General features: G+C 43.8%; 1 protein-coding gene across 1 annotated transcript in view; it reads right to left on the bottom strand.

The window, feature by feature from the left end:
• IFT172 (intraflagellar transport 172) overlaps nt 1-14200 on the bottom strand; it is a 649332-nt gene extending 635132 nt beyond the window's left edge. The window contains exons 1-2 of the mRNA XM_029596359.1: nt 13914-14200; nt 13553-13696 (exon numbers count right to left, since the gene is read on the bottom strand). Of these exons, the coding sequence (XP_029452219.1) occupies nt 13553-13696; nt 13914-13952 (183 nt within the window). The 5' untranslated portion in view covers nt 13953-14200. The remainder of the gene's footprint in view (nt 1-13552; nt 13697-13913) is intronic.
• Between the last annotated feature and the right edge of the window lie 12208 nt (nt 14201-26408).

Below are 26408 nucleotides of genomic sequence, written 5' to 3' on the forward strand. Positions count from 1 at the left end.
AATGCTAATTTTGGCTGCACATCCCGATATTAATTGCCAGTCAGTCAGTTTTATTCAGGTCTAATTGGAGGTCACCATTCCATTGTGCAATAAGCGAGGGATTAGTATCCAAGTCACTATCATCAAATGCGAGGTAATGATATAATTTTATGATACCCTTGGACAGAGGCCCCTTCTGAGTCAATATTTTTTCAATAAGATTTCTCTTTCTCATGGATTTCTCCCCCCCCCCCTCCAAGCCTTCTCAAAAGTCAGTTTGCAAATAAATATGAATATGTACCAGTAGATGAAATTTAACCTGAATATCCTCAAATGGAGTGAAAGTAGAGCCCACCCACAATTGATCCAGAATGTTTCCGGGGAAAATGTAAACAGAGGAGATTCTGGAGAGTAGATCTCTTCCGGTTGACTCAGCTTTTTTAATGACCTGTCTCCATATCTTAAGGGAATGGTAAATAAAGGGGGTCTCTCCTACCAATCTTATTAAGACTATTCGCCCCAGGTGGATAAAATAATAGGCTAGCCAAGTTATGATTTAAAGCTTGACTCTGTTCCATAGAACTCTCCTCTGCTCCTTTGGCAGCAAGATAATAAAGGAAAATGTCAGGAGCCTCAAGCCCGGCACAATCTCTGGGCATCTGTAGCGACTCCAATTTAATCCTTGCAACCAGTTTATGCCAAATAAATGAAGAAAAATAACTATGTAATAATGTAGAAAACCTGAGGCACATCACAAGGAATTTGTTGAAATTAAGATAATGATTTTACCAAACTTTCTTTATCCCAGTAAAGAAATAGGCAAGGTATCCCATCTATCTAAATCAGATTGAATCTCTCTTAAAAGAGGTTCATAATTTCCCCTTCCTCCACTCTCTTTCCAGGCCTCCCCGGCCACCTCCCTTCTAGACCTCCCTTAAATTCCTGTTTTGATCCCGCTGTAACTCCTCTTTCCCACCTCTCTTAATCCCCCCACATAATATGTCCTTATTTAAGTTTCCAGATTCTCAGATAATAATGACTGTAATTAATTATCTAGATACTCGGAGAATAACTTGCTGTACTTAAAACTCATAAACCCTGTAACCCCACCCCCACTTTCCCCTAACGTCCCACTTCTAATAATTCGCACTTATAAAGAGTTCTCTGCAAAATGTCGTAAGTTAAGCTCATGTTATTCGCTTTAAGTTAAGTTCTTGTTATTCGAATTTCAATTAGTTCATGTTACTCGTATTTATGAAGAGCTCTCTATAAAAAGTTATTAAGCTAAGTTTATGTCGGTATATAAAAAATCTTTAAATAAAATAAATAAATTTAATTTAAATCAGTCCCAAATATTATCAGAAATATGAATCCTCAGATATCGAAACTACCTTGAACTAAAAGAAATCTAGACAGGCAATCTAGTAACCGCCTTTTAGTTCCAACCGGCAATATCTGTGACTTGGTATAATTGACCTGATAACCTGACATAGCAGAATATTCTTGCAATAAGCACAGAAACTCAGGAACACTTGTATGTTCTTTAGTAAGAAGTAGAATAAGGATCATCAGCATAAAGAGCTAATTTATGTCATTTTACAAAACAGAAATCCAGTCAAAGCTGTGGAAGATCGAAGCTAATGGGCTAGGGGTTCCATGACTAGATTGAAAAGTAGAGGGGAGAGCGGGCAACCTTGCCTAGTTCCCCTCTGAACAAAAAAGGGAGAAGACTGCATACTATTCATTATAACCATAGCCCTGGGAGATTGATAACGTGCCTTCATCCAAGTAATAAACTCTGCAAGAAATCCAAAACATTGAAGGATGATATAACTAGACCAGATTGTCTCCTCTGCCTAGCTAAGTGAATAATATTGGCCACCTGACGAACATTTGTGGTGGAGGAACTGCCCTTCATAAAACCCGTTTGATCTCGCTGGATTAACAAGCCCAAGACCCTCTCAAGACAGAGTTGTAAGATTTTTGCCAAAATTTTTACATCCGTATTAATGAGGGAAATGGGTCTATACGAAACACAATTAAACAGGTCCTTCCCAGCTTTATGAATTAAGGTAATAAAAGCATGTCATAGAGCCAGAACAACCAGTTAGAGTACCCATTTCTACAAACAATGATCTAATAAGGACAATCAAGTGTTCAGAAAATGCCTTATAGAAATCCACCATAAATCCATCTGGACCTGAGCTCTTGTGTAAGGGCAGAACCAAGATGGCTGAAAATATCTTAGCGGTTGTAATATGGCCCAGTAGCTTTGCAGCAGCCTCTGTAGACAGAGTCAGGAGACCAAGTTTAGCAAGAAAATTATCAACCATAGGCTCTCAGAGATCTCTCCTGTAGCAGAATAAAATTTGGAAAAATGATCCCAGAACACTTGATTAATATCCCGAGGAGTAGTCTGTATATTTCCAGATTTGTCCCATATACTGCAAACAACTGTAGCCTGGAGGATTGCTTTGCCAATTTCACTAAAACACCCCAGACTTATTATCAAAGTCATAGAATCGCTGTCTCTCACCTTGAAACAATCTGCCAATTTGGGAGATCTGTAACAGTGTAAGCTCTTTGTAGATTTTAATGCATCCCTGTAGTTTGTGCTTATGTTCCAAACTGGCAATGTTAGCAATAAGATCGTTTTGCTTACCCTCCCTTAACTGTTTCTGATAACTAGCAAAAGCAATAATCTTGCCCCGTAATACTGCTTTAAGTGTCTCCCAGCATAAAACTGGTTCATAATCTTCCTCTGAATGAATCTGGACAAATTCCTCAATAGCATTCTTCACCATGTCCCCAAAGGTCTTATCCTTTAGAAGAGAAATATTAAATCTCCAACTGCTCTCACCAGGACCCTGAGCAGATCCATCAATTAAAATACTAATAGGGTTATGATCAGACAAATACACTGGAAGAATATCACAATCCACAATTTTGGAAGAAAGCCTGGAACTACCAAGAAAATAATCAATCTTGCTAAAGGACTGATGTCTAGGGGAGTAATAGGTGCAATCCTTCCCACTTAGGTTAAGTTATCACCAGAAATCTTTCAAATCAAAAAGTAATAGAAGATCACAGAGTTCTGATAGAACTGGAACAGTTGCCTGGGGAGGTGGGGGGGAGGGGGAATAGAACGATCTTGTTGCATTAAATCTTGCTCTTTTTTGGGGATGCGCCAAAACTGAAAATTTTAAGTCTTCCTCACTATAAGGTAGATTTTAAAAACCTTGCACACACAACCTTGCAGCCACATACACGTGCAAGTGGGCCGCACATGAGCTACACAAATTTTAAATAGCCGGGAAGCACACACAGAAAAAGTAAGCAGAAAAGGGGCAGGGCATGGGTATTCCAGAAGTGGGGCCAGCACTGACTGAAAAGGAGTTGATTTGTACATTGCAGTTAGCAGACACTGCAGTGTACAAATCTACTCCACTTGTTAGAATTTTCATCATTTATAAGATATAAAATCCTTTAATGATGTCAGTTTTACAATGAATACTTCTGAATGTGTAACACCACCATCCCAACCCACCTCCCAAAAAACTCACCCCGAATCAAAGTGAACCCTTACAATGGTCCATATATAGAGTATCAGACTGAGCCTTATAGTCTCTCTCTCTTCATCAGACTCCTGTGCCTAACAAGGAGCTGAAGCAAAGTGGCACGAGTAAGATATGTGCATACAGCTGCAAATATGCGCGTGTGAAAGGTATTTTTGTGTATGGCAAGACACGCCCATGTATGGACCACTCACTGCAATTTAAAAATCTACCTTTACGTTGTTTTTCAACCTAATGGCCTACTAACAGAGCTTCTAATTTCTCTCTCTTAATACTTAAGTGCTCTTAAATACGTATCTTCAACTCACAAGTCGTCTTGCCAATGTATATTAACAGCATAAACACCAAATAATATAAAACTACCCCTTGTGATAAACATGTAGTTTGAGAGCACAGCTCATTACATCCTGGGAAATTATATTGACCACAAGGGGAATGTCTTTCCTGTGAATATATAACCTGTTGATTATGACTCAGATTTTAAAAAATGCACTAATTGATCTGTTAAATTACGAGCTACCGTAAGAGCAAAGGTGGGTAAATCTTCAAATAAGGAATGCAGTTTTTGAACATTCCAATGTGTGCGGATAGTCTGAATTTTTCAAGTCATTGGAGTATAGGGTAAAACACAGATGGTTTTCATGGATTCTTTCAAGCTAGCTTGTGGTAAAAATAAGAATTATTGATTAATTCATCTATCTCATTTGCAAGCTTTTCAAACTACCTATGTAGGATACCCTCTGTCCTCAAATCTCCTAACCATATCTGTAGCCGGATGTTTATATTCTGTTGTTGTAGAACATAGTTTTCTCAACCTCAGAAATTGTCCCATACAAAGATTTTGATGTGGGATCCGGGGGTGACAACTATTAAAATGCAAGATGGTGTTGTGATCTGTTGGCTTACAAAATATAGAAAAATAAAAACCAAATTCCTCATAACTAATCAAAATATCTAAAAATTGAATCTGACTGGTATCAGCTGAAAAAGTAAATTGCAAATTTTCATCACGGAAATTAAGCCATGAAATAAAGTCCCGCAAAGAATCCATACTACCTGACCATAAGATGAGAATATCATCAATATATCATTTCCATAATTTAATATGATCTATAAATGGAGAAACTTGTAACATTCGTTCTTCAAAAAACCTACATAGAGGTTAGCAATGTCCAGGCCATAGCAGCACCCCACTGTTACCCCCTTTGATCTGTTGGTAAAAGTGTTCATCAAATTGGAAGACATTTTTTTTCATTGCTATACTCAACAAATCACATAAAAAACAGGTAGAAACCTGAACAGATTCTAGTTGGCGATTTAAAACTGTTTCTGCTATTTGAATTGCACTCACCACCTTACAACAAGACAAGTCACCAGTGGTGACTCAAACATGTAGGTGCTCCTTTCTGAGAACATGTGCAGTCAGTCATGCATCTTCTTTCTAGCTATATTAACAGTCCCTGAGTGTGGTAATTAATGGACAGCATGCAGGGCATAGATAGCTGCACCCTGCTTTGTGCAGCACACACACTGTGCACTTAGCACATCTTCATTCTCCCTCTCTGAGCCTTTTCCTCTGAGTCCTTCCAGCCTCTATCATCCTCAGACTGAGCAAGATAGAGAGAGCGCATGCACTGAGCACTGGATATGACTAATTTTGACTGCTGGGAGCTACAGCAGTAAAGGAGCTCTGGCAAGTCAGCAACAGCCAAGATAACTAACCGAGCTGGCTGCCTGTAACACACCAATTTCTCCCTTCTCATGGCCCACTGTGAGGAGTTTGTGTATGTCTCTGTCTAGACTGGTAGGTCTTTCAGTGCTTTCCTAGCTCTTATTTTGCCCATATGAATCCTCTCCATGTCCGCAATGCCTGATCCATGGAGGATGATGCACCACACGACATTTTTTTTAGTGTAAGTGTACCTTGAACTTGAAAAGGTTTGTATATACTGGGTTAGATATACTCTTCCATCTATGGTCTTGAAAAAAGCTCTTAGAAACTCTCTTGATTGGGATGGCTGGAGATTGCTTTTTTAATAATTCACATCCCAACAGTCCCTCTAAAAATTCCACAACTCTGGAAGTTAGTTTGATTCCATCTTGAAGTCTCTTTCATTTGATTAACCTGTCATCCACATATGGGTGTACCACAAACCCTTCCCTTCTTAAAAAGGCTGCTGCTGCTACTACCATTACTTTGGTAAAGATTCTCAGAGTGGTAGTTAAGCTGAAAGGGAGTACTTTGAACTGATAATGTTTTCTTGTAATGCAGAAGCACAGAAATTTCTAATGATACTCCCTTATTGAGAATTAGAAATGTGCCTCTTTGAAATCTAGGAAAGTTAGATACTTCTCTTTTTGGACTAATAGCATTACCGAGCAAAGTGTTTCCATACAGAAATGTGGAAGGTTTAGACTCTTGTTCACTGCTTTTAGAACTAGAATAGGATGGAAATTCCCATCTTTAGAATAACAATGTAAGCCTAGTAACAGCTTGCCTTTCTTCTTGAATAGATAGTGGGCAGATGACCTGAAGCTGTAGTAATTTGTCGAGCATTATTTGTATCACAAGCTTCTTTGCAGGAGTCATGCATGACGAGACCATGAATATCTATATTAATAAAGATGCTAGCTCCAATGAATAACCATTGTGAACTATGTTCAAGACTCACTAGTCTAATATTATTTAGATCCACTCTTTGAAACTGTTCTGTAAACGTCCTCCTATTAGCTGAATTGAAGAGTGGATCCAAAAACCCTCATTGTTGACTGGGAACTAAGGTTGATGGCCTTGAAGAATCAAGTTTGGACTTTCTAGACCCATGAAAGGGCTGCATTCTGCCTTGTGTTCTAAGAGATAGTGTAGAATATTGCTTACCAGGGTGATATTGTCTGAAGTTTTGATATTGGCTTCAAGCTCTCTAGGTCTAAAAGAGGTCTTATTTCCATCTTCTGATAGCCGTTGAGATTCTGTTTCTCCTAAACTTTTTACTAGTTTCCCTAATTCTTCATCAAATAACATCTGGCTTTTAAAGGGTAATTTACAGAAGTGAATCTTTGACCATGAATCTGCCGCCCAACGACTAAGCCATAGATATTGTCTAGCGCCTACTGACAAAGCTAAAGACTGTGAGCCAAGCCTAATGATGTCGTATAAGCCATCTGCCAGTTAAGCCACTGATTATTCTAGCCTCGCTGTCTCTTCCCCTTCTGGGAGCTGTTGAATCCAATGCAATAGAGCTCTAGACACGTAATTTAACCAGATTGCCCCCTAAATTGTGGAGCTATTTGAGAAGACATGCTTCATTATAAGCTCTATTTTTTTATGCTGAAGATCCCTTAAAAACGCAGCATCTTCTACTGGGATGGTCATTTTCCTGGACACATCAGGCACCATTGCATCTACTTTAGATATTTGAAATAAGCGTTCTTGCACATTAAATAGAAGGGGGTATAATTTTGAACAAAATGTTATGCGCTTTAAACCTGAGTCTAGTGACACCCATTCAAACAATATCATGTTCTCAATTTCAGAATGGAGAGGGAAGGATGCTGGAAATTTTCATTACTCTTAATTATTGGGTCCCAATCCGGGGTTTCTGATGTCTTACTTTCTGTGAGTCTAAGTGCATTACTGACCTGCGTTATCAACACAGTAATCTCATCCTTATGGAAGAGATAAATTACTGTTTCATCTTCCCTTTCTAAAAAGACTTTCCCTCTTCTAGGGAATCATAATCACTGCCCCTTAAATATTCTTCATTGTCCTTGTTAAAAGGTCCAAATGGGTGAGAAAGGTTTTCAAAATCTGTTCTAAGTCTTGCTCTCTTACAATGCTTTGCAGACAGAAGAGACTGACAATCTGCCTGTAGCTGAGCATCAGAGATTGATGATTCCTCAGCCTCACTTTGTTTGTGCAGAGCAAAATTTGCCTTATGTAAAAATTGCAAAAATTCAGGTAAACAACATGAGGATACAGAGAAGGCTGTGTCTAAATTGCCTGTTCTTTGAGTACTTGTCCCTGGGAAAATGAGCGAGGAGTCATTTAAAACATATAAATGAACCTACACTGATGTTTGATCAGAATGGATATTTTTTCGAAATGGCAGTCACAGCTATTTCAACAGTCAAAATTGAGTGCCCTTCAATTTCAGAATCAGTGGAAATCTTTTTTTTTTTATACTTCTGCCACAATCTTTGATTCCTGTTTAGGATTAGACCCAGATTTGAAATGCTCGCTCGTTCCCTTGTCCCCACAATGAGCTGCTGTCTGTTGCAGTGTGTTTCTCCCATAGGAAGCATAGCTTCCAATGGGAAAGTCAAATTATTTTAATAAAGGATTAATGTAGGTCATATCAATGATAGGTTTGTCAATGGTACAACAGGTTACATCAATATTATCAGTTCAGTTCAGTCTCCCAACATAGGCTGTGTTTTGCCAGGGGCTGCATCGGGAGGGGCAGAGATAACCAATAGAAAATTGTATCATATGTTTCAATATATTAGCTTGCTATGAACAATAAGCAGCGCAGCCTGTGTCGGGGGACTGAACTAATAAGATTGATGTAACCTGTTACACCACTGACAGAAATGATATCATTGATGTGACCTATATTAATCATTTATTAAAAATAATTTTACCTTCCTCAACCATTCTTCTGCACCTCTAAATCGCATCAGCTCTTCCCTTTGATGCAGCCATTCTTCTTTTTAGATTCTATTTGGTGTGTTTTTGCATATCTCCACTTCCTATTTGGTGAATACCATCAATAGTTCTTCCATCAGCTGGAGGCAGAAAATATTGACTTATTATGTTCTATGCTCCACATACAGTATATACTAGTGATGTCATTAAAAAAAAAAAAGTGATCTGCCTCCATTAGCTGGAAGAGGAGACTAAACCCAATCATTCTAGATTGGTGCTGCAGAAAGAAAAGGAAATTCTATGTTTTAAAGCAAAATCATTATTATTTATTTTATTTAACGCTTTTCTATACCGACCTTCATGGCTGGAAGACCATATCAGATCGGTTTACATCGAATAGGGTAATAGTAACAAAAAACAGTAAAAATAGTAAAAAACCGGAAGAATAAAGTTACATTTAACAAGGTTGGTAAACTTGGAGCTAAATACTGTTGGAAGGAAAAGGCATAGGAACGCAGTAAACCAGAAGTGTAAACAATATGATAAAGGGTCTTATTAAGTGCTGGAGGAGGTACAGTGATTCATAGTTCAAGATTCATAGTACAAGATGATGTTCGGTTGTCTAGTGTGTATCCGGGGGATCTGAGAATGCTTGGCGGAAAAGCCATGTCTTCAGTTTTTTCCTGAATGTTAAGAGGCAGGGTTCCAGCCTAAGGTCTGGTGGGATGTTGTTCCAGGCAGCTGGGCCTGCTGTAGAGAAGGATCGGTCTTTGGTCGAGATGAGGCATGTTGCTTTGGAAGGCGGTGCTTGTAGGATTCCTTTGTATGGTTCTCTTGTTGGTCGATTGGAGGTATGGAGTTTGAGAGGGTATTCCAGGTCCAGATGAAGGTGACTGTAAATGGATTTGTGGATTATGGTGAGTGATTTGTGGAGGATTCTGAAGTTCACTGGAAGCCAATGTAAGTTATGGAGTATGGGTGAGATGTGTTCTCCACGGTTGGTGCTGGTTAGGAGTCTTGCCGCGGTATTCTGTATCAACTGTAGTGGCTTGGTGGAGGAGTTGGGTAGACCCATGAGTAGAGCGCTGCAGTAATCTATTTTGGAAAATAGCACCGCTTGCAGAACTGTCCTAAAGTCGTGGAAGAATAGTAAAGGTTTGAGCCTTTTTAGAACCTGGAGTCTATAGAAACAGTCTTTGGTTGTGGTGTTGATCATTTTCTTGAGGTTTAGGCGATTATCGAGTAGGGCTCCGAGGTCTCTCACATGGGTATGTGTGAGTTGGGTATTGTGGATTGTCTGAGGTAGTGAGTTGTCTTGGTTGGGGGAGATGAGGAGGAGTTCGGTCTTGGATGCATTAAGTACCAGATTAAGACTGTTGAGAAGACTAGTGATCGATTCTAGGCATTTGTTCCAGTGCGTGAGAGATTTAGCAATGGATTCTGTTATAGGAATCAGAATCTGCACGTCATCTGCATACAGGTAATGAATTAGGTTGAGGTCTGTTAGAAGCTGGCAGAGGGGGAGGAGGTAAATGTTAAAGAGTGTGGGTGATAACGAGGATCCATGGGGAACACCAAGTGAGGATCTGGTCAAAGGCGATTCTTTATCATTGATTTTAACTTTGAAGCTTCTGTTATATAGAAATGACGTGAACCAGCTAAGGGCTAAACCAGCTATCCCTATGTCGGCTAGGCGATTGAGGAGGATGGAGTGGTTGACTGTGTCGAATGCCGCTGAAATGTCTAGGAGTACCAGGAGAAAGGAGTAGCCCTTGTCTAATCCCATGATTATATGGTCTGTTAGTGATATGAGAAGAGTTTCTGTACTGCGAGAATTGCGAAATCCGTATTGGGATGGGTATAGGATGTTGTGTTCTTCTAGAAATTCGGAAAGCTGAGAATTCACCAATTTCTCTGTTAATTTGGCGAGGAAAGGGAGATTCGAGATGGGGTGGAGGTTGGAGAGTTCTTTGGGGTCTAAATTGTGCTTCTTAAGGAGGGGTTTCAGAGAGGCAGTTTTAAGGCTGTCTGGGTACAACCCTTGGGTTAAAGAGCAGTTTATAATATTTGCTAGGGGACCCGAGATACTGTTAGGAATCAGTAGCAGAAGTTTAGATGGTATGTTGTCATCTGGGTGACTAGAGGGTTTCTGTCTCTTGAGGAGGGCTTCTATCTCCTTTGAGGATGTTAATTCGAAGTTGTTGAGTTTAACTCCCGTGCAGGAGTGAGTGTTAGAGAATGTAGGGCAGGGGGTAGTATTGGTTGCTAGAAGTGCCAGAGTGTTTGAAATCTTCTGTTGAAAGAATGATGCAAGTTCGTTGGCCTTAGATTGTGCCTGATCATCTGGTATCGTTGAAGGGGGTGACTTAGTAATTTGAGCCACATAAGAGAACAGCACCTTGGCATCATATTGAAGATCGTGTATTTTGTTGGCGTAGTATTCTCTCTTTGACTTTAGAATAGAGGTCCTGTAGTGATATAAGGTTCCTTTGTAAGTCAATAGTGTAGAGGGGTTGGGGGCTTTGCGCCATCTGTTTTCTTTGTGCCGAAAGACTTGTTTCATCCGCTTGAGCTCCGTAGAGAACCAGAGTTGGTTTCCTTTTTTTTCTGGATTTATAATTTTGGAGACTGCGGGGCATAATTTGTTTGCTACTGTTTCTGTAATGTTGTGCCAAGAGAGAACAGCTGAATTGGGATTGGATAAGTCGAGGTTTGAGAGTTCTTTTGACAAATTGTCGCTGAGAATCTTGGATGCGCAAGATTTCCTGAAGTGGATGGTAGAGGGATACTGCTGGCTGTGTGTCTGTTGTTTTGCGGAAATCTTGGTGGTTATCAGAGAGTGATCTGACCAGGGGACTGGAGTACATGAGGGAGCTGAAGAACAGGAGAATTTCGAATTAATAAAGATAAGGTCCAGCGTATGTCCTGCTTTGTGTGTAGGTTTATTGACGATCTGCGTGAATCCCATTGCACTGAGGGAGCTGAGGAATATTTCGCAATTGGGGGAGCGGGGTGAGGCATCAGTATGTAAATTGAAATCTCCCATGATCATGGTCGGAAGGTCAGTACTGATGTACTTCACGATGGTTTCAATAAGAGGAGAGGCGTCAGCTTCTAGTAATCCTGGGGGGGCGTAACTAGTAGTATTTGAAGATGTTGCAATTTGCCTAGGCCCAGTTCCAGTTTTGACTCTGTTCTGATGGTATGCGAAGTAAGTCTGAGTTCTTTTTTTGTAGCTAATAGTAAACCGCCCCCTCTTTTTTTGTGTCTGTGGATAGATAAAAAGTCGTACTTGTGTATAGGTAATTGGTTAATTAGCGCAATGTCTGAGTTTTTTAACCAGGTTTCTGTGATGGCACAGATATCTGGGACGGAATCCAGTAGATAGTCGTTGAGAATGTGCGTCTTTTTGGTCAAGGATTGGGCGTTAAATAGTGTTACTGTAAGAAGGGAGAGTCCTAAGAACTGGGTAAGGGGAGTGGCCATGATAGGTATGAGGGATCTATGACTTCTTGAAGGTATTTCTAGAGCAGGATATGAGCTAGTGTGGAGACGTTGGTGTCTGATGGGAATCTGATGAGTTAGCATTTCTTCCGGTCGTTCCGTGGAGGGAATAGATCAGGTAGCGGGTTTCAGGTGCTGGAGAATAGAGGAATATTCTTCACCTTTATCCCAGGCGAGACCTAAGCAGCTGGAATAGGACGATATTATAGGTACAATCCGTGGTGTTCTATTGGATTGCTGGTCTGGTGTCACTCTGTTTTGTATCCTTGCTTATTTTTATCCTCCTCTGCCTCTTTTCTGCACGGGGTTTTTTGAGCCTCTGGTATCCAGTTGAAGATAGTCTGCTTGCTTGTAAGTGAGTTGTGTGCTCCAAGGTGACTGAAGGTGGTGGGCTTCAAGCGGTGTGTTCACAGCTCAGGTTTGGGTGGTGCCGCGGGGGCCTGGAATGGCCTGGTGTTGCAGAAGGAGGGGCGAGGTGCGTGGGTGTGGGTGTGGGGGTGGGGGTAGGAGGCAGACGCGAAGCTGAGTGTGGAGTATACGGGTTGTGGGAGGATGAGAATGAGGTTGGTTTTGGAGTAGAGAAGAGGTTGGGTGATGGTGGCTTCTCTCAGGGGCTGCACGAAGGGGCCTGCCCCTTTGTCGCGCGACGCTCGGCGCTGGAGGGGTGCTTGAATTTAAAGCCCCTTCAGGCCTCGTGTGATTGGCTGGCCGGGATCGCCCTGATTGGCTGGATTCTTGCTGGCCGGCCACACGAGGGCTTGGGAAGGACGTCGGAGGAAGTCGCAGCGTCTCGCGGTCGGCGTTTGCCGTGGGTAAGGGATAGATTTAAAGGGCCTTACCCCGGCGGGTCGGTGGCGCCGGCTGCGCAGGCCTCCCTATGCTACAGACGCCGAGCAGCGATGGATGAAGGTCGGAGCGCAGAAGAAAATTTGAAAATTTTTATTATTAAAAAAATTATTATTTAAAAACATTATTATTATTGAAAATCATTATTGAAAATTTAAAGGGCTGTAGCCTGGTGACAGACTACATAATCTTTTTTCAGTGGGAAAACAGGATCATTTAGGTCCTTTTTCCCCATTTTTAATGTGGTTTAATAATTTGCCCAAATTATATAATAAATTGTGATGTCAACATATATCACAGTTTAATAAACAACAACTAAATGAGCAATTTCACATAAATTGCTTATTTACATACAAACTAGCAGATGGCCTTACTATCCTAACTCACAGCCTCTTATTTGATTTTGTCTGTGTCTTGTTTATCTTGATTAGATTGTCCATTATCTGTCCCTGTACACTGCTGCACATATTTATATGCTATACAAATAACAATATTAATAATAAATAATCTCCCCCTACACTACAATGCTTTATACATTTAGCCCCATAATGGTCAAGTATTCAGTGTGTCATGCATGTAAGCATTATCTGTCAGGTGTGTCCCAACAGAAAAAAAAAGGTTGAGGACCTCTGATCTAGGAAATCAAAAAATTATTATTACCGTCTAGGTTAACATCTTAAGGTTTGAGAGAAAAGTGCTATCAGGAAATAAAAGTTTAGCATAAGCTATGCAAATATATACTAAGATCATTCAATGTCAAAAGCCTTCTTAAATAAAAATGTTTTTAGGCTGCATTTAAATGGGGTTAGATCAGTGCAACCACATAGAGAATCAGACAGACCATTCCAAAGTCAAAGGCCAGTAACGGAAAAAGCCCTCTTTCTAGAAATGTCAAAGCCTGGCAATTTTCATCGTGGGGACATCAAAGAAGTTATGCCTCCCAGTTTGTACAACCTTATAAGCCAGCGGTAGGCGCCTTCCATTAGGAGTGCTTTCCCGTTACCTTTGCATCAGCAGGTTTGGTGGAAAACTTGTCCCGGCGCTCTCCGTGCTCATCGTACAGCAGCACCACTCTATCCACCGTGCACACCGCAAACTTGGCGTTGTTCTGGGACCAAGCCATGCAAGTCACTTTGGCAGCTCCATCCTGCAGCAGAAACAAAACCAAAACGGAATGCCTTATTTTATCCTGGCCTGGCCGGTGTGCATCACATAATACTGGGAACCCAGGCCAGCGAGCCTCCTACAACCCCCCGCGGCCTGGCCCTTAGCCGGTCGCTCCCTCATACTACGCAGAGCCGGCTCTTTGGGGCAGGGACCCCGGTAAGCGCTTTGCAGCGGATCCATGCGGAGGGGAACGGTACCTGCGGCGTCAGCAGGGTCTTCATGTGCTTCAGCTGCATCCTGCCCGCCTGGCAGGGGCTGGGCGCGGCGAATCTCCCGCAACTTCTCTGGCTCGGCTCAGAGGGTGCCCTCGGCAGCGAGCTTCTCTCCTAAAACGGCGGGTTCTGGGAGTCTCCGAAGTCTCAGCTACAGAGCCGAGCCCTCGCCCGGCCTTCGCAGCCTGCGCTCTAACCCGTTAGGCCGAGCCCCGGTTACCCCGGTAACCGCGCTCAAACACAACCGGCGCAAGAACGAATGACGCAGGCAACTGCGACGACGGCGACAGCATTCTAGGTCACCGATGTTGGGATCATAACAGCAAAGAGCGAGAAGCAGCACCGCCATCTTGGATTGGGGCAAAATGTCATTACAAAGGCATGTCGATGCTATTCTAGATTTTCTGGTTTCGTTTCCATAAAGAGAGATCTCTCGTATTAAGGACTACAGGGGAGGAATTTCACCTTTATGGATCTGCAAAGGAAAATGCATGATTCTAGGTTAGCTGTAGTCCATAATCCTTAACAGTAGAATCATAAACTGCCTCGTTTCAGCAGAAGGTAGGGCACGCACGACTCAGGATGTAAAAAGATAGTAACGATTTTAAATATTCAGGACCATTATCTTGAAGTGCCTTGAAGATGAAAGTAAAAATATATATATAAATGTATTACGTAAAGCAATTGGAAGCCAGTGTAGGTCAATAAACATACAGGTCATATGTTCTCCTCTTCCACAGCCACTAATAAGCCAGGCCACAATTTTGTACAATTTATAAGACTTTTAGTTGTTTTGTTTTTTTAACAATTCAACATAGATAACATTACAGGATGAGAGCCTGAACGAGTAATCTAAAGTCTCGACATAATATATATCTAAAATCAACTAACTGGACAAAGTTTGAAAAAAATGGCTTTTAAAACTGCTTCTGTATTCTAAAAAGACTGGAGTTCAGACTGTCTCCCAGATCATATTAACTCTGTAAATCAAATAATGGCAGATAAAGATCCAAATGGTCCATATAGTCTGCCCATCAAAATGTTTAAGGATGTAATTACACTGCCACTCCAGGCAAATTACCTCCATTCAGAAATGTTAAAGTTACCACATGTTATCCTGTTTCTTCAATTCCATCTTCTAACCACTAGGGTTCCTCTGTGTTAACCCATGCCCTTTTAACCTCCATTGTTGTTCTTGTCTTCACCACCTCTTCTGGGAGGGCCTTATCATGCTTATCATTTATTTATTTATTTGTAGAGTTTTATATACCGTTATTCGGTAGAGCCATCATAACGGTGACACAGTCAGGAACACTCAACCCTTAAAGGGACATTCCCTGACACATAGTGGCCAATGCAATATTTTGGCAGAGAAAGCAGGCGCTGAACAGTCAGCGCCTGCTTTCTTAATGCGCCCCATAGGCGTGCCATGCAATATTTAAATTAGGGGGTCGCAATGATATTAAGTAGGAGGCAGTAGAGAAAAGCAGTTTTTCTGCTTTTCTATACTGATTTAAGGAGCGCTCAGCAATTAACGCCTGCTCCAGGCAGGTGTTAATTTCTGATCGCTAAATGTGCATCCTAGACGCACATTTTTTTTTTTTTTTGCATCGGGAGTGAATGCCTAATAGCCTCAATCACATGTATTTGCATGTGATGAGAGCTATTAGATTCACTCCGCATTGGATGTGCGTTGTAGAGTCTCTAATCCCGTTATTGCATAAGGGGATTAATTAGCGCCTGTACAACACATGTCCAACTGCAGGTTATACAGTGCACTCGGCTGAGCGCACTGCTGGTCTAGAGCTTAATATAATCTGACATTCTACAATCAGGTTCATACAGAGACCAATACTTCCAGTGACAATGGCAGAGATAAGGGCAGGAGGGGAAGAGAGAAAAACTTGCCAAAGGAGAGTAAGCCAAACAGACAATTATATAATCTGGAACAATTTTATAAAGCTACAGAGGCTGTGTCACAGCACAGCATGCTTTCTGCAAGGGCCTAACTTGATTGGAATCACCAGCAAGAACAGGAGAAACAAAATGGCCTGCAAAGGGAGAAAGAAAAAGACTTACCAAAGAGGAATGGGAAAAGAGTCAGTTTTAGAATATATATATATGCAGTGAATGCTGACCATGTTATATCTTGGCCAGTGTTCCTTTTAAGCTGTGCACATACATGCATGCATGCATGCGCACAACTTTTCCCGCCCAGTGCAGGAAAGTCAGCAGGCAGAGGAAGAGCTCATCTCACCATGGCCCAAAGTGAAAGGAAAGAAACTGGCTGTGGGCAGCCACCAAAGCACAAAAAAATGGAGAGACCCAGCTGCGGGCTGCCACCAGAGCCAGGGCAGTGGGGCCCAAGTGAAAACATAGAGAGATGTGGCTGCAGGCTTCTATCGGAGCATGAAAAAAATGGAGGGACCCAGCAGCAAGGGGGCCGCTGCTGGAGCTCAGGTGGCCTTGGCCCAATTCAAAAAACAGTGTCCCAGCGCCGCGTCTCTCTGTTTTTTTCATTTGGGCCCTGCTGGAGGCCCGTAGCCACATTTATTTATTTATTTATTTATTTATTTAAACATTTTTATATACCGGCATTAGTTGTGGACATCATGTCGGTTTACAGTAAACAGGTTTCCAATCTTAACCTGTTTACTGTAAACCGACATGATGTCCACAACTAATGCCGGTATATAAAAATGTTTAAATAAATAAATAAATAAATGTGGCTACGGGCCTCCAGCAGGGCCCAAATGAAAAAAACAGAGAGACACGGCGCTGGGACACTGTTGGAGAACCAAAAAAAATGGAGATACCCAGCAGCGAGCTGCTGGTGGGGCCCAAGTGAAAAAATCCAGAGACGAGGCTACAGGCTGCCACCGGAGCCCAGACTGGTGGTGTCAAAGTTAAAGCAAAATAAAAAAAAAAAAGAGCGAACAAGATGAGGGCTGCCACTGGAGCCCAGGCTGGCAGGGCCAAAGTGAAAAAAAAAAAAAAAGACCCGGTAGCGGGCTGTTGCCGAAGCCCAGGCCAGCGGGGTGAAGAATGAACAGGAGCACAATTGTGTGAGAGAGATTGCAAGCCTGATTGTGTATGCGCTTGTGAGAGAGAGATTGAGAGCCTGCTTTTATGTGTGCCTGTGAGAGCAAAAGACAGAGATTGGGAGTTAGCTTGTGTGTTTGCCTGTGTATGTGTGAGAGAGAGATTGTGAACCACATGTGAGTGCCTGTGAGAGAGATTAAGAACCTGCTTGTGTGTGCCTGTGAGAGAGAGATTGAGAGCCTGTAGGCCAATTGGGGGGGTGCAGGAGTCTGTCTGCTACAAAACGCTGCCAGCTGCTCTCCCACCTTCCTTGCGATCCTAAGTCAGACAACAGACAATGTGAATGCTCCTCTGAAATATACTTTTATTTATCAGATTTGGCAGGACATAGCATTTAGAAAATAACAGTAATGCCTATCTTTAACATCCTAGCTACTAAGCACCAGTTTTCCCTAAAGAAAGTTCTGTATCATGAGTGGTAACAAAACATGCCATAAATCTTAGCCTGCTTTGATATAAATAATTGTGGCTAACTTACTTACCCCTAATTCCAACATTCAGGCAATTCCTCTGTTCACTTCTGAAGCAGGTTCCATCTGGAGAGCATGGGCCGGGGAGAGACTCACTTCCTGGCTTGGCTGGCAGAGTGGCAGGGCTGGTTCTCACCCTTCGGAATAGCAGAGAGATCTGCTGGCTTCAGACCCTCCCTTTTAGGGATGTGAATCGTGTGCCCGATCGTTTTAACGATTGGGTTCGGCTGGGAGTGGGGGGAAATCTGATCGTTAGAGATGTGAATTGGGATCGGTTCCGATTCCAATTCACATCACTAATTTATTTTAGTGAGGCCCGCGCCGATAAAAAAAAACCCCACCCGACCCTTTAAAATTACCCCCTTAGCCTCCCCCACTCTCCCGACCCGACATGGTAAGGGCAAAGGGCCATCGGCGCCATTTTTTTTAGCTCAGCTGATGGCCTGGGAACGGGACATCGCTGCCCGCGGCCCCCCTGGACCACCAGGTATGTGTAAAAAGTTTTGGGGGGGGGGTCGGGAGAGTGGATAATTTTAAAGGGTCGGGTGGGGTTTTTTTTATCCGGCCATCGGCACCATTTATATTAGTGGCAGCCAAAATGGCGCCGATGGCCCGAGAGCGGGAGATCGCGCCGGGACCCCCCCACTGGACCACCAGGTAATTTAAAACATTTTGAGGGGGTTCGGGAGGGTGGGGGATTTGTTTTAAAGGGTCGGGGTGGGTTTAGGGGTTGTTTTGGTGTGCCGGTTTTCCCGCTCTCCCCCCCTCCCCCGATTTACGATTTTTCACGATAAATTGGGGGAATTTCTATTGTATCGCGACTCTAACGATTTTTGACGATTTAAAAATTATCTGACGATTTTTTTAAATCGTCTAAAAACGATTCACATCCCTACTCCTTTTGCTTCCAGGAACACCTCAGCGCAGGTTCTCGCTCTCAGGGTTTTCGCCCCAGTTTGAATTCAGGATTTGGGCTCTTCCGGGTGTCCGTGCCTGCTCCCTTTTAGGCTTCTGGGTCCCTCTGCCAGCAGGTTCTTCTTTCAGGCTTCTTTTCTGGAACCAAACCTTTTTTCTTTCCGGAACTGAATTTTCCAGAACTGGACTTTTTTTTTCTGGAACTGAAGCTCCTTTCAGCCTCCTGGCCCCCTGTCTTATACTTCTCCACTGATAAATATGCATAAGTTCATGCATACCCTTGTGGTGGGTGGAGGGTCTTTTGCTGCATTGCAGGTCTTTTTTCCCCCTTTCTTTACTTGGGGGGGTCCTGCCACTTTGGCAGTTCCCCCCCCCCCCCCTCAGTTTCTTTGGGGAAGAAACTATCACCTAGTCATACCAAGCCATGACAGAGCGTCAGCATTGTCTCTTGCTGACATCTGCCTAGGATCTTAAGTCGTATTGTCTTTTCTGTATGGTTTCTTTATTTACACAGGAACTACAGACACACACATCTGATAATGGCTTCAATACTGCTTGAAACAAGGCATTTAGTTTCCACTGATGCAAGGTAGTTTAAAGTTCACTTGGGTAAAAGTCCCTCTCCTGTTATTGCAGATTCTGGGACTGTTAATTTATCCTATGCATGGCTACTATAATTCATAACTGGTGCATCATTGGTAAATAGGAGATATCGCCCTACATGTTAAGCTCTGGGACATATACCAATCTGCCATTGAAAAGGTATTAACCCAATTGAATCTTTCCCTAAATACTAAAAAAACTGAAATCCTATACATGTCACCAAAATTAAGCACGACAAAAGAGCTTGAAATTCAAGAAGCAGCCAAAAACTGCCCCATCTCCCTAGAAGTACGAGATCTAGGGATTCTTATATATTGCGAATTCTCCAAGAAATCCTGCGATGGTTACTTCAAATTAAACATACTCAAAAGATTAAAACCCCACCTATTCCCAAAAGACTTTAGAACTGTCATACAGGCACTTGTGTTATCAAGATTAGACTACTGTAACTCATTATTCTTAGGCCTTCCTGCAAACATCACAAGACCATTGCAACTTCTGCAGAATTCTGCAGCTAGACTCTTGACAGGTACTAGAAGATCCGAAACTATCACCCCAATATTAAAAGAACTTCACTGGCTGCCGGTCAAATACAGGGCCCAGCATAAAATCTTATCACTAATTCACAAAACCCTATACAATGAAAAAATTGAATTGCTAACCTCTTCACTTCACTTCCATACCCCATCAAGAATCACCAGATCAACCAGAACAGGGATGCTGCCAATTCCTTCCCCCAAAATTGCCCACCTAAATAATATAAGAGAAAGAACTATCTCCATTGCTGGACCCCTTCTATGGAACTCTATTCTGCAGGAATTACAACTAGAAGCTGACATCAAATTATTTAAAAAAGGGATTAAAACCTGGCTTTTTAAACAAGCCTACCAAGAGCTGTTAGCATAATTATCTCACTCTTCTGATTTTATACAAAGGTAATGTATATTTTTATTTTTATTATACTATCTCTACCCTAACTATACTACCTCTCTAAGGGGCAGATTTTTTAAAAATACGCGAGCGCGAACAAAAGTACACTGGATTTTATAAGATACGCGCGTAGCCGCGCGTATCTTATAAAATCCGGGGTCGGCGCGCACAAGGGGGTGCACATTTGTGCAACCTGCGCGCGCCGAGCCCAGCGCGAGCTGCATGTTCCCTCCGAGGCCGCTCCGATTTCGGAGCGGCTTCGGAGGGAACTTTTCTTCGCCCTCCCCCCACCTTCCCCTCCCTTCCCCTACCTAACCCAGCCCCTTGGCCCTATCTAAACCCCCCTTACCTTTGTCGGCAAAGTTACGCCTGCTGAAAGCAGGCGTAACTTTGCGCGCGTTGCCGGCAGCCCTGCTCCGTCCTCCGGTCCCGGGGGCTGGTCCGGAGGCCTCGACCACGCCCCCGGGCTGGCACCACGCCCCCGAAACGCCGGGGCACGCCCCCGAAACGCCACATCGTTTCGGGAACGCCCGGACACGCCCCCTCCCTCCCCTTTTCAAAAGCCCCGGGACTTACGTGCGTCCCGGGGCTTTACGCACACCAGTGGCCTATGCAAAATAGGCGCGCCGGCGCGCACGGGCCTTTTAAAATCCGTCCCTATGTGTTTCAATTTTGATTATTTAGCCTACTATTTAGTTTACTATGTTAATTATTTATTTTATGAAACAATGTATTTACTTCCTTTCTTCTTTGGAAATGCAAATAATTTAAAATGATTAATTGCTAACTACTGTAAACCGATTTGATATGCTTGCACGAAAAGTCGGTATATAAAAATTATTAAATAAATAAAAAATGTTCCTCTTCTTAAGCAAGATGAGCCAGCAATGGAGCTTAACTCGCTTAAGCCTAACTACTGGCTACTATGCAGGCCTCAGCTGTAGACATGTATGACCACCAATGATGACATCATCAACAAGAGGTAGTAATAATCATAATAGTACTTATAACAAATCATAATAGTAATAATAGCATGTGAGTAATGTAATAATAGAATAATAAGGAATAAAATAATTATGATGAGGAAAGGCATAATGAAGAAAGATAAATGGATAATAGTATAGGAAATATGTAGGGTGATAAGAAATAAAGAAAATAATGTTCTCACATGGTGTATGCTGTAGAAATATGAGGTAGGGATATCATCTCAGACTTGAGGTAGAGTGTGTGTGCAACCCTCCTTTCCTAGTCTGGAAAGTAATGAAGTTTGATCACTGACTATCTGGTACCTCAAACAGTTCCAGAGATGGAGGCTGTGGGAGGTTTTGCAAGCGTATAGCTTTTTCATGTAGATAAGCAGCTGAATTAGCCATGCTGTGGGTACGTCTTCCGTGCCACTAGGTGGCGAAGCTCTCTAAGTATAGCAAAGTCTTTCTGCCGGGTGCTCCTTATTATATCCTCTCTGATTCACCTCAAGCTCCTCAGTCAGTTTCTTTCCACGCGGCAGTTGGCACGTGGAGCTCTGCTGTCCTGAGAGAGAGAGTAAAAAAAAATATGAAATAAACCAGTGAAAATCCTCTTCAAACAAACAGCAGATTGAAGAATGCCACGTCCTGGTTTCAAATTTTGCTCTTGTGGTAAGATTATGTCGGCCACTGATGGCCACAAGTCCTGTTATTTGTGTCTGGGATCTTTCCACGACCAAATTAATTGTGCGGACTGCGGACGCATATCCCCACGTGCCCAGCATCAACGGGCAGCGAAAATACAGGACCTTCAATCCAAAACTTCAGGTTCCTATGCACCTTCTGAGGCTTCAGTAAGGTCATCACCAGAACCAAAAAGAAGAAAAAGGTCTCCCTCATCGAGGAGAGCTTCCTCAGTTGAGCCCCCTAGGTCAGAACACCCACCGTTGCTTACCTGTGAAAAACCGGGGCACGGTGCCGGGGATGCGTCGGTGGGATCACCGACGGACTCAACGCATCAAAGGACAGCAGTGGGATATGTCGGAAAGGCTAAAAAACCTCGAAGCATCGACGCGCCGCAGGACGTATGGCGCACCGACACAGCAAAGGATGTTCGACACATCGAAGCACCAAAACATGTTCAGCGCACGGATGCCTCTGCGTCAAAGCTGCATTGTTCCGACGCAACAACTATACCATCGACTCATGATTATTCCTGTCTCAACATCTCATATAATAGGTGCGTCGTCAATGCACATCGGCGCACAACCGACGCAAATTACACACAAACAGCATAAAAAACACCATTCGGGCCATAAGAGGTGAAGAGAAGTATCTCCTCTTCCAAATTTAGAATCTGATTCAGAGTTTTTGCCTCCTCGTATCTCACCCACATCTCCCTCGCCTGCAACATCTGAGTCTATAATTTCCATCGGGGCATCAAATCCAGGCCAATCTCAACCCACTCCAGGGAACGGTTCTGTTATTGTTTGTAAGGATTTGGATGGACCCCTGGATTCTGTGGCTGCTGACCATGCCCACGGGGGGAAGTCCCTTGGGGGCCACAGGTCAGGCTCAGCTTTAGGACACACACAGTTAGATCTTTTATTAAACAGTATTGAGGAGTCACCAGAAGTGGCAGTAGTGAGCAGGAAAGTAGCCCGGCTGGGCTTGTAGTCCCTCAGTCTCTGGAAGAGCGATCCCACAATGGCTGTGCTGTAGTGGAGAGAAACTGAGATCGTGAGAACAAGCAATATATGCAGGGTTCAGAAATAGAGCCTCATTGGTATAGTACTCACACAGCAGTCTCTCAGTAGGGAGTACAGGAGCTGGAGTAAAGGCAGGCCCTCAAGGAGCGAGTACCTGGTTCCAGGGAACAGCTCTGAGAGAAGTAGATGGTAACTCACTGATGGTATAGGCAGCAGTGTCTTCCAGGCAGAAGATAAGTCCAGGTAGCGAGTCCAGGAACATGGGCCCTCGAGGAGCGAGTACCGGTTCCAGACAGCGACCTGAAAGAGAAGAGAGAGAGGCCCCCGAGGAGCGAGTACCCCAAATAGAGTAGTCCAATAGTTGAGGCAGAGTAGCTAGGTACGGAGAGCGAATCCCATCCGTGGCGGTCCACCCAGGAGAAACTTCGTCGGACAGCCGCCAAGGCTAAAGAATACGCGGACAGGTCATGACGACCTGCTCTGGTCTTCCACCCGGGAGAGAAGGTATGGTTAAGTACCAAAAATATTCAGTTATGGATTCCCTCCAGACGCCTGGCTCCCAGGTATATTGGCCCATTCACCGTGGCCGAACGAGTGGGGGCAGTGTCTTACTGGCTATGCCTGCCATCCACTCTAAGGATCCATAATGTTTTCCATGTCTCTCTGCTCAAGCCTGTGGTCCTCTCAGCATTTCATGCCAAGCCTCCTGAGCTGCAGGTGACGGTACTGTCAGTGGCAAAGGCATTGGAGGTCTAGGGCTCTTTCCGTAGACCAATTGAAATGGAGACAGGTTAGTTGCTGAGTGTTTGTGGCGGTTGTATGAAAACTCTGCCCAGGGTAACAAGGTGACCTTGTGAGGCTGGAAAATTGGGCATCAAAATGGCAGATGAAATTTAATGTGGACAAGTGCAAGGTGATGCATATAGGGAAAAATAACCCATGCTATAGTTACACAATGTTAGGTTCCATATTAGGTGCTACTACCCAAGAAAGAGATCTAGGCGTCATAGTGGATAACACATTGAAATCGTCGGTTCAGTGTGCTGTGGTAGTCAAAAAAGCAAATAGAATGTTGGGAATTATTAGAAAGGGAATGGTGAATAAAATGGAAAATGTCATAATGCCTCTGTATCGCTCCATGGAGAGATCGCACCTTGAATGCTGTATACAATTCTGGTCGCCGCATCTCAAAAAAGATATAATTGCAATGGAAAAGGTACAGAGAAGGGCGACCAAAATGATAAAGGGAATGGAACAGCTCCCCTATGAGGAAAGGCTAAAGAGGTTAGGACTTTTCAGCTTGGAGAAGAGATGGCTGAGGGGGGATATGATAGAGGTGTTTAAAATCATGAGAGGTCTAGAATGGGTAGATGTGAATCGGTTTTTTACTCTTTCAGATAATAGAAAGACTAGGGGGCACTCCATGAAGTTAGCATGTTGGCACATTTAAAACTAATCGGAGAAAGTTCTTTTTCACTCAATGCACAATTAAACTCTGGAATTTGTTGCCAGAAGATGTGGTTAGTGCAGTTAGTATAGCTGTGTTTAAAAAAGGATTGGATAAGTTCTTGGAGGAGAAGTCCATTACCTGCTATTAATTAAGTTGACTTAGATAATAACCACCGCTATTACTAGTAACGGTAACATGGATTAGACTTAGTTTTTGGGTACTTGCTAGGTTCTTATGGCCTGGATTGGCCACTGTTGGAAACAGGATGCTGGGCTTGATGGACCCTTGGTCTGACCCAGTATGGCATGTTCTTAATAGTGGGGGATGAATTGCCGATAAAAATTGGCAAACCCGAGGAACCGCTGAAGCGCTTTGACTCCCACCGGTTGAGGCCAATCTTTGATGGCCGCGACCTTCTCTGGATCCATATGGAACCCTGAGGAGGATACAATGTACCCAAGGAAGGGCAGTGATTCTTGCTCACATTGGCATTTCTCAAATTTCACATACAGTTAATTATCTCGCAGTTTCTGCAGCACTTGGCGAACATCGTGACGGTGCGTCTCCAAGTCCCTGGAATATATTAGTACATTGTCAAGGTAGACAATTACGGAGGTATGTAACATCTCCCTTAGAACCTCGTTAATGAGGTTTGAAAAACTGCCGGGGCATTGCAAAGACCGAAGGGCATGACCAAGTATTCGTAGTAGCCATCCCTTGTGTTAAATGTGGTCTTCCATTTGTTGCCTGGCCGAATCCTCACCAGGTTATAGGCCCCGTGGAGATCCAATTTTGTGAAGACCTTGGCCCCCTGAAGTCTATCCAGGAGTTCTGGAATCAAGGGCAAAGGGTACCGGTCACGGCGGGTAAGGCTGTTCAGGCCTCGGTAATCTATGCAGGGTCGAAGGGACCTGTCCTTCTTTGCTACGAAGAAGAATCCTGCCCCAACCGGGGATTTGGATGGTCGAATGAACCCTCAGTCCAGGTTCTCCCGGATGTAAGCGGACATGGCTCTCATCTCCGGAAGGAACAACGGGTATACCCATCCTCATGGCGGCGTGGTACCCGGGAGCAAGTTGATCGCACAGTCGAAAGGGCGGTGCTCCGGGAGGATCTCGGCTTTCTCCTTAGAAAAGACATCGAGGTAGTATTGGTAGTGGGGTGGCAGTGCCAAGGAAGTCATCAGGAGAGGTACCGGTGGTCGAGGAACAGCAGCCAAACAGGAGTCGAAGCACGAGGGCCCCCAGGACGCCACCTGGAGGGTATCCCACGAGATTACAGGAGAATGCTTCCGCAGCCAAGGTAGCCCCAGGATGACCGGATGCATGGACTTTTCCAGGATGAGAAACAAAATTTCCTCCACATGCAGAATATCAGTGCGTAGCGTGGGAGGCTTGGTACAAGTAGAGATGGCCCCTGGAAGAAGTCTCCCCTGAATAGAAGACACACGGAGGGAGGGTCTTTGGGATTGAACCCCAATCTGGAGTTGCTGGACTAAGTCCTTGAGGATGAAGTTTCCCCCGGCTCCAGAGTCAGTCAGGGTTAGCATATCGAACTCTCCTTCGGGAAGGAGCAGGGTCACCGGAACGGTGCACAGGGAGGCAGAAGTGGTGTGACCTAGGGTTAGCTCCCCGACTGACCCTAGGTCCGAGCGTTTCCTGGACACTCACTACAATGGGCAAGGAAATGGCCCTTGCCACCACAATACAGACACAGACCCAGGGACCGGCGTCTTCTCCTCTCTTCTTGAGAGATAGGCCCCCAGCCCACCTGCATGGGTTCGGAATATTGAGCCCCTGGAGGGGCAGAAGGGGAGTGCCCGTTTCGAGATGGTATAATTCCAGAGCTCCCGGGTCTGTGAGCAGGTCTCCTCTCTCGGAACCGCCAGATCAATGAGATCGTTCAAGTTGTCCGAGAGATCTCTGGCTGCCAACTCATCGTGAAGTCTTGGGGAGAGACTTTCCAAAAAGATGCCGTGCAGGCTATCACTTCCCCAGTTCAATTCGGCAGCAAGAGTCTGAAAGTCCACGGCGTGTTCAGCCAATGGCCGGTTACCCTGACGCAGCTGGAGCAGTTCGGATGCGGCCGTAGGTCTGCGGGAGGACTCATCGAATATCCGTCGAAAGGAGGTAGGTGACAAATTGAACCAGATTAGCTAGGCGGGAGTCCTGATGCTCCCACAGGGAGGAGGCCCACGCCAGGGGTCTCCCATCCAACAGGGAGATAATATAGCTCGTCTTGACCTGGTCCGTCGGGAACTGAGCTGGAAGGAGATTGAAGCGAATATAGTTCAAGAACCCTCGGCAAAGCTGAATGCCGCAAGGATGCTGGCATCT

This window comes from Rhinatrema bivittatum, chromosome 3 (assembly GCF_901001135.1).
Source record: "Rhinatrema bivittatum chromosome 3, aRhiBiv1.1, whole genome shotgun sequence".
NCBI classification, from domain to species: domain Eukaryota; kingdom Metazoa; phylum Chordata; class Amphibia; order Gymnophiona; family Rhinatrematidae; genus Rhinatrema; species Rhinatrema bivittatum.